The sequence below is a fragment of the Heloderma suspectum genome, chromosome 4 (assembly GCF_057233095.1).
Source record: "Heloderma suspectum isolate Gila_16-S chromosome 4, 16-S_ref, whole genome shotgun sequence".
Classification (NCBI taxonomy): domain Eukaryota; kingdom Metazoa; phylum Chordata; class Lepidosauria; order Squamata; family Helodermatidae; genus Heloderma; species Heloderma suspectum.
In genome coordinates, this window is record NC_139461.1 from 113976083 (window position 1) to 113985315 (window position 9233).

Below are 9233 nucleotides of genomic sequence, written 5' to 3' on the forward strand. Positions count from 1 at the left end.
GACCAACAAACTTCCATGAGTAAGCAATCTCAATAGCAAGATAAAAGCTCCATGTGAAGAAGCCCACAGTCTTAAGATGGAATGTGGGAGGAGGTAGCAGTAATTCAAATTAGGCTCTCCTAGATGCTATGATGTTTAGGCTGCACTAGGACTGCTGGGATAAAGATACATACACAGTGGTTGATCCCTCATTTTTCAAAATATAAAACCCAGTTGTTACCCAGATCTGTCTCCATCACAGAGGTTCCTTGGTAGATGGAAAACAAACATCAGGGAGTTAACAATAATGGGCTATTTGTAATTAATCCCAATGGTTATATACATGCATGATTCCTTATGATCAGTGGTACGTGAATGCCTTTGACCAAGGAAATGCTCTCCAATGCACCACGGTCATTGTAACTGTTGTGGTTGGTCACACACACATTCCTTAAAAGATAATTTATATAAGGGACTTAAAAGTCAGTCTTTTTAATGATTATTACACTATTCTAACAGGGAATTAACATTATGATCACCAAACATAAACAGGACCTTTAGTGGTTTGCTAAAGGGATGTGCAAGTGTGAATAAGGCAAAGCAACATTTTAGGCTTTTAATATAAAGAGTTTGGCCTGGATTTGGGAGCCTTTTTTCATTTTAAAGAAGGGTATTATGTTCAAAATACACAGTACCATAAAATAGGTCATATTTGAACTCTGTGTTTATGAATTATTCAGCTAGAGTTAAATATGCTTTAACGAATGGAAAAATAGGCTATACAAACGGACAGAAATGTTTGAAGGCAATTTTATCTTGTTATTTAACAGATTTAGCAGAGCTTAAAAAAAAAAAACACAGCACCAAAATTACAGAACTTTGGAAGAACTGATGTTTTGAAGTTAGCCACAAGAAAATTTACAGCGTAATCCTATATATGCCTACTCAGTAGTAAGTCTCACTGTGTAACAGACTATTTGTTAATTCCCTGCTTTAAGACCACAGATTACTTTAAACAATAACATTAGGATTGAATACCTGCTGACACTGGTCAATTGTCCAATTAAACAGTTATGGCATGGACTGGTCAGTGTTTAAGTCCCAGTGGTTTAGCAGGAGACAGTCACAAGATTAAACTATTCACGGTTTCATGTCACTTTCTATATCTGCGTCCTGATTTTTTTTTAAAGTTCAAGATGCTGAACATCTCCATTTGGATGCGATGCTAATTTTGAATTATCATAATGCAGAAGTGGGCAGACTTCAGGCTTGGTGGATCTACTTTGTCTGTGTGGTGTTGTTGCCGTTGTTTTTTACCTTGAGATCTGTTAACCAGAAGCCAAAGGGCTTCTGCACACATAGTTTTGAGGACCAGGGTATCTTTGAGCCCACGCTCAGCCCAGGAATTTGGTTTCAGGTCCAAAACTGAACTGTCCTTTGACATACAAATCCATTTCTGGACTCCCCCCCCCCCTTTCCTTGTTTCAAAAACCAATTTAAGGACAAAAAGCCTTTTTCTTGTTGCTTTTGTTAAACCATTGAGAGTCAGAAACCCTTGTTGATCCACTGCAAATCACCCGGAGATCCCAAATCTACTATCTGCCCATCCCTTTATCTTCTACTTTATCTTGTAATGTTGAGGGGCTAAATAATACAAAATATGTAGTCCAATCATGTTGAGTTAGAAATAAGTCTCGTTCTGTTCTATAGGGGTGACTTCAACTAAGCATGAAAAGCATTGCAACCTAAATGCTGCTGGTGATGCTGAATTCTTAATATCTGCAGTACTCATAACTGTTTTTGATCTAGTGGCTTTGCTCTATGCCAAACACACACAGAACACTACCGGACATGGAAGCGAGTGGGACAGCACCTGCTAAAAATGACTGGAAAAGTGTGCTTTAGATATGCATGTACAAAAATAGTGGGAAGCTCTACACCAGCCTTCCCCAATCTGTTGCCCTCCACATGTTTGGGATTACAATGCCTGTCGTCTGAGCATTAGTCATGCTGACTGGGGCAGATGGGAGCTGTAGTCTAAAACATCTGACAGGTACCAGGTTGGGAAAATCTACTCTACATATACAAAAAGGTGCTGGTAAATACACAGTGCATGCCCCGGGAGATAGCGGAGGACAGGAAGGCCTGACATGCTATGGTCCATGGGGTCATGAAGAGTCGGACACGACTTAACGACTGAACAACAATAAAATACACATCCAAAGCAACCCTGACAGCAGTTACTGCCATTGGTACGCCAGTTGTCCTGATATCTTACTGTAACTGGTTTTTTTAGCTGCTTTAAATTGTTCTTAAATTTTGTATGTTAAAGATTGTATATTATACTTTTATTATTTTGGGATTGTAATTTTTGTGAACCGCCCCAAGAGCTTTGGCTACTGGGTGATATGAAATGAAATGTAAGGCTTCTTCACACAGCGCTTTATCTTGCTATTGAGAGTGGTTCCTTACGAAAGTTTGCCAGTCCTTTAGATGACATCATCAACCTTCAGGGCATCTCCCACGCTAAATGACCTTTACTGCAATTTTTAAAAGATCGAAGATAATGAACTATCAAATTATCCCACCTGTGTTCCACTTGAGCTCCCTCCTTGAAAAGAGGAAAACCTGCAATAAGAGGAGCTAGACCACAGCGCCATCTAGCAACTGTGTAATGAAACATATCGAAGACTTGAATAAAGGGGAAAAGGAGGGGAGGGGAAGGAAGCGCGTGTAAAGGGAGCCCGTCGTGATCCTGCATTTAAAACGGAAGCAGAAAGCCCTGTTTTAAACGCGGGGTTTTAGGCTGGTGTAGAGAAGCTCATAATCTAATGAAATTGTCCAGGCTGTCCAGACACTCCAGTGTATTGAGTTCCAGTAGTAGATCTCTGCGTGATTTGAAGTAGATTAGCAAGGGTTTCTGACTCCCAGCTTTAACAACAGCAACGTGATCTTTCCCAGCTAAATGAGGGTGCTAAAATGAAGAAAGCTTGGGATGGAACAATGGGTTGGATCCAGGATCTGCCTTCCTCAAGAGGAATGGACCTTTCTTCAGATGAAGGTCCCTCCACCTGATTTCTGGGGATTCCCCCTCCCTCCCCCACAGCTCACCCCATTCAGCAGAGTCTCCTAACTCTCTGCATAGCATTTCCAGAGAGCTGGAGGGGCTGGCTTGGGAAGGAAGGGGTGGGGAAATCCACTTCTCCAGCACAGTTGATCCAGCTTAAGTCTGGATCCAACCCCAGAACTGCCAGAAGTCGATTTTTTGTGTGAAAGGACTGTGAGCTCAGTTCTCATACTGAAAACAAATTCTTGGTCTGAGCCATGTGCTCTGAGGTACCCTGTTCTTTAATTCTACTTGGTGTATGTCTGCCCTGAGCCAATATTTTGCAACTGACTCCAGCTGGTGGACGTCAAGGCTCTAGTAAATAAACAGGGTAAATCCTGGAAGCCTGAAGTTTGTCCACCCCTGATGTACGCTCCTTACAGAAGCGTAGTAAAGTAGTTAGAATGATAGCCTTGAGCCAAAGAGACCTGAGTTCAAATCTCTGACCAACCATAAAGCTCACAGGGTGGCCTTGAGCCAGTAACTATTGCTCAGTCTAACCTGCCTCAAGGGGTTGTTATGAGGGAGAAAAATGGGCTAACCTCTCCTGTAGGTCATCCTGCTCCTCCTGGAAGAAGGGTGGAATATAAATAATGAAACAATTAATCAAAATCAAAACTCTTGTTCATGTAACAGGAGTCAACTGCACTGAACGCAACTTATTCCAGACTGATCCTGTGAACACATTTCTCTTGGTGTACGGGACAGTACAAGATGCGGAATCTCAATACTAACGTTAGTACTTCTGATGTGCAAGCAGCGGAGAATGTGCTGCTTGCTGCTCTCCTAAAATGTTGCCCTAAGCAAGTGGAAAGGAGGCGCCTATCATGTCAGGGTTCATTTCTGAACACTTCGTGAAATCACTGCGTATTAGTAAAATGGGTCTGCAATACACAAAGTACGTATTTAAACCTCATCGCTGAGAAAGGCCAACTGGTGCGATATGTAGAAATAAGGCTGGAGACAGGCAGTAGTTTTGTTTTTTCCCAGACAGTTGATTTAGAATTAAGGACCACTGCTTTCACCTCTGGTAAACAAGTTTTGCAGGGGTTTATATCCTTTAAAAAACCTGTTTGACCAGGGGCAACAGAAGAAAAACATCTCTACACCATAGTAAGGAATGGCGTAGAGACCATGTCAGATCCCTTTTTGCTTTCTTAAGAACTACCATCTGTCTTCAGCCTAAGGAAATCAGCAAATAAAACACGTAAAAATCCATTAACAATCCAGAAGAAAATAGACTTTACGCTCAGTTCCCTACACAATTACTTTAGAACAGGGATGGGGTATGCGTGGCCCTCCAGATGTTACTGGGTTACAACTCCCATCATCCTTCACCATTGGCTATGGTGAGAGTTACAGTCCAACAAAATAAATAAACAAACAAACATTTATTTATTTATTTGTTTGTTTGTTTATTTTCTATCCCACCCTATCTCATTAAGATCTCAGGGTAGTGTACAGATTAAATCAATTTAAACAATATAAAGCAATAAATAATTTGAACACCTAACAACATATTAAACCATTAAACAAACTAATACCAGTTAAAATCTAAAACAATAAAACTGTAAAAAAAAAAACAACCCCAATGTACTAGGGAATGCATTTAGCCCTCAAAGGCTTTGGTAAAAATCCATGTTTTTACTTGGTGCTGAAACGAGACCAATGTCAGCGCCAATTAGGCCTCCAAGGGGAGGGCATTCCACAACCGGAGTGCCACAGCAGAGAAGGCTCTCTCCCATGTTCCACCATAGTGTATGCCTTGTACTGGTGGGATGCAGAAGAGGGCCCCTCCAACAACTCTCAGTTCTCGGGCAGGCATATATAGGGAGAGGCGCTCCCTCAAATATCGAGGTCCCAAGCCACTTAGGGCTTTAAATGTCATCACCAAAACCTTGAATACCAACCAGAAGCATATATTTGGAGGGCCACATGCTCCCTACCCCTGCTTTACACTGTAGCCACATGTCTTTGACTTCTGGCAACCATATGAGTACACCCCATTCTTGTGTGTATTCTGATTCATGAAAATACCAATAGTAAGACAACAGATCCAAACCTAACATGCCAGGAAGTAGCAGGACGACATGGTTTCCATCTCCTGTTTGCTGATAGTGCAGGTAGACATCATTCACTTCAACTTTAGCTGAGGTTATTGCAGTGCTAGAAGAAATATTCCCCACACCCCAAGAAACATTCAACATTTTAGCTTTATTAAACTGAAGCCGCTTAATAAAACACGCAGCTACTATTTGTAGATGTCGGCTGCAATCCACAGAAGTGATACATGAGTGCAGGGGGAAAATGGACAGAGCTCAAGGTTCCTTCCTGCGAATGAGAGAAGCAAATTTTGCAGTTTAAAATGCAGCAGTGGAAACTGCTATCGCAGTAACACCAAGCAAAGCTCTGGTTGTGTGCATGGTTCTCCGCTGCATGCACACTGTACAATTTCGGACTGTGAATCTCATTGACAGAAACTAGGTCCCACAGTCAGCAACTCTGCTGAAAAGAGCTAAGAAGGTACCCTAAATCCCTTCAGTAATTGAGGTCTGGTTTATCGTTCTGAAGGTTTGTACTTGGTCACCCCAGATGACTGGCAATTTCTCATGCTGAGATGGGATGCTGGTTTATCTCTTAACTGCGCTTACATGATCAAGTGCAGGCAGCAGAATCATAGATTCCATCTTCCTCTGAAGTGCTACTCCCTCCCTTCGCCAACCTGCCTACGATTAAGCTAATGCAGCCACCAAAGTTAAATGCCATTAAAAGTGAGTTGGGGCTCCCTCCTAACTGAGATGAAACCAGCTTCAGACCCTGGACTCAAACCCCAAGTAATCAGAAATTTGAATTAGGCTTAAGCACACTTCAGAGGGAAATCCCAGCAGTTACTGTAAGGAAAGATAATACACTATTAATGGACTTGGTGCGTCAATTACTTTGGTGAGGCCATACTCCCTGAAGTTGCTTTTGATTGCCCCAAGGTTCCTATGCTTTTAAGAAGCTCATGAAATATTCAGCTGGTGAATCCCTCCCCACTGCGGAAGGAAGCTTCACCTGCTTAATTTCTGTTTATTGCCTGTATGTTAAGGGCAATGCACACACATACACACACACACACCAGGCTGGCAACCTGTTGTGTAAAGCCTTCATTTCACAGCAGGGGTGGGGAAGGTGTGGTCCTACAGATGTTGTTGGACTGCAAATCCCATTAGCTCTACCTAGCCAGCATAGCCAATGGTAAGGGATGATGGGAGTTGCAGTCCAACAATGCCTGGAGGGCCGCACCTTTCCCATCCCTGTTTCATAGTTTACAATAAAAACAACCTCAGAGCATAATTCTGTTGGTTTGGCAAGTTAACTCCTGTTGTACAGAGTACAGAAGCATAAAACTTCCCTTCATTCCTACATTGCAAATAAAACTGGAATAACCACACTTAATTCTCTCTCTCTCTCACACACACACACACACACACACACACACTAACAGCGCTGCCTGAACAATCTGACCAGGCAAGCTGGGCTCCATTTGTATTAGGTGAAAATTAAATAGAATTCTTTCCATTCAGTAAATTGCCTAGATTTTAACATAAAAGATCCAAGACACATAATAGCACATAGGAGTGTGTTATTAGGGTATCGCTAAACAGAATCCCTCATCCTGATTTGATCTGGATTTTCTCCCACACAGATCAATTGACAGTCCACATTCAGAAAAAGCAATTACATCACATTCTTTAGCAAGTAATGTCACTAATCTTATTAAATATTTTTATACTTAGAGAAAAGTAAATAATCTAATGAGATATCATGCTCTCCCAAGGTTCTGTCACATCCTAGTGGAGCCTTCCCCAACTTGGGTCTCTCCAGATGTTTTGGACTACAAATCCCATCAAGCCAGACAGCATAACCTGGGATGATTGGGGTTGTAGTTGAAAACATCTGGAGAGACCCAGGTTGGGGGAAGGCTGATCTAGTGTCACATCTCTTCAAGCAATAGAACCCATGCTATACAGATAGGGGCTGGCTCAGTTCTCAACTGCTCCCACAGTTTTATGAGATGAGAGCCTTATTCTTATAAATAAATCCACATTCACTGAATTTTGGAGGGGGGGGGGCAGGATTGTGGCCTTTCCCTACAGAAGGAATGAAGGGGCTCTATGCACAAAGCCCACATGTACAATACTGAATCTGGAACATGCAGGGTTCCCAACTGCATGGAAGCACTTATGTGCGTGTACCATAGTATGTGCATATACAGCCCTGCTCATTTCCCCCCTCCCTATTCTTAAATCAATGCATGCTGTTTTGTCTGCATATAGCTGAAAACCAGGGTAATTGCAGAGTTAATTACTAACCGAGGCACAAAAGATTGTTGATTAGCTAATCTATAGATATTGGTCTGAGCCCACGAAGCTGATTGGTAGAGATTCAGGACAGATAAAAAGAAATGCTGCTTCACACATCACGTAGCTAAACCATGGATTTCGCATGTAGTGGTGGCCACCAACCTGGCCGCCTTTGAAAGGCAATTAGATAAATTCATAGGGGATGAGGCTATCAACGGCTACTAGTCACGATGGTTAGATGCTACCTCCAGTATCAGAGGCAGGATGCCTTTGTTAACAGTTGCTGGGGAACAGGAGCAGGACAGCTCCAAGGGTTCCCACTGGCAGCTGGTTCATCGCTGTGGGAACTGAATGCTGGACTAGATGGACCTTTAGTCTGATCCAGCATGGCTGTTCTTATGTTTTTATGTCAGGGCAGAAAAGACTGGTCCCTACATCGGCTTTGGGATACCATCAATTGCACAGGTTTGCTGTGGTTTATTATGGGCAATAATTGGGCAATGCCAAATTTTTGCATAGTGTACAAAGGCTGAAACCAATTTGTGTATAATGATGGTGAGACAACTATATGTCACAGATTTGAACTGCAAGTTCAAATACAGGCTAAACTTCATTTATGTCGGTGCACTGTAAAACGAAACTGGCTTTGGTCATTTTATTAACAGTGTTTTATGACCCTTGATTTTGCAGTCTATTTTTAAAATATTCAAGAGGGATAGTACGTTAGCCTATTGCTGCAAGAACAGAATCTTGTGGGCAGTGACACCTTAAAGACTAACAATTTTGCAAACTACTCTCTACAAATATTCTTGGAAACATATCCTATCAATTTCAATGGGCCTTACTTCCAAACAAACAGGCACAGGATCACACCCTTAGCTTTGGGGTTTTTTTTTAAAGCGCCACAAACAACTGTTGATGGATTCTACTTCTGTTTTTTAATTACAATAACTGTGCTAGGTGCTAAGGCTGTCACCTAGCCAGAATTTAGTAGCCCATCCAGAATTTTGTTCTCCTAGTCAGCTGCAAGAACAGGAAGATGTACGGGATGTGTTCTTGTCCTCATTCCCCATTTTTTGTTTTTTTGTTGTTTTTGTCCTCATTCAGATTTTGTTGTTCTTGTCCTCATTCCCCATCATGTCTTTCTGTAGCTTTGGGTAGCGCTCTTCATATGCTCAGGGGCACCATGTTCTAATCTCCTTCTTTCATAAAAAAATATATGCTCCTTTTCCTCACAACGGTATCCTGCACATACTGAGGCCTTAGATTATGATATTGTTGTTAATGTTATTATTAGCTGTAAAAGGCTTTATTCAGGAGTAGTCAGCCGAAGGTGCCATAAACAAGCAAAAATGGCAGCTCTTGCTAGATGTTGCCCCGGAAAACAAACATGTCCTGGCCCTTGTAGCTTGATCAAATGAAGCCCTGCATTTCCTTCGGAAGCCTGAGAGACAGACCTTGCTCTGAGCCCTCCAGGCGACCCAACAACCCCCTAACCTAGCACGCACCTTCTTCCCCACCACCCTTGAACATTTTGCGCAGCCACCCACCCTGCTCCTAAGCAACCAAGCACGTGTGCGCACGCACACTCGTTTCTGCCACCGCCCCCCCTTCTCGGAAGCAGTTGGGATTCACAGCCGCCCCCACGCCGCCCTGTGCGAACACGCCATTTACCTGCAGAATGCCGCCGGTGTCCGGAGCGCAGCCCAGTGCGCAGAGTGCGAGAGCTGCGCGAGGAAGCGCTTCAAGCGGCCTGCGGCTCGAGCCATTTCCCTTCCCTGATGCTGCTACTTGGGCCT

General features: G+C 42.7%; 1 protein-coding gene across 2 annotated transcripts in view; it reads right to left on the reverse strand.

The window, feature by feature from the left end:
* BPHL (biphenyl hydrolase like) overlaps positions 1-9233 on the reverse strand; it is a 23857-nt gene extending 14624 nt beyond the window's left edge. Inside the window, exons 1-2 of one of the 2 annotated variants that reach the window (XM_084850448.1) lie at positions 9109-9233; positions 5148-5251 (exon numbers count right to left, since the gene is read on the reverse strand). In XM_084850448.1, coding sequence (XP_084706574.1) covers positions 5148-5251; positions 9109-9203 — 199 coding nt within the window. In that variant the 5' untranslated portion in view covers positions 9204-9233. Of the gene's footprint in view, positions 1-5147; positions 5417-9108 lie in introns of both variants that reach the window. The other variant, XM_084850449.1, reaches the window with a different exon arrangement.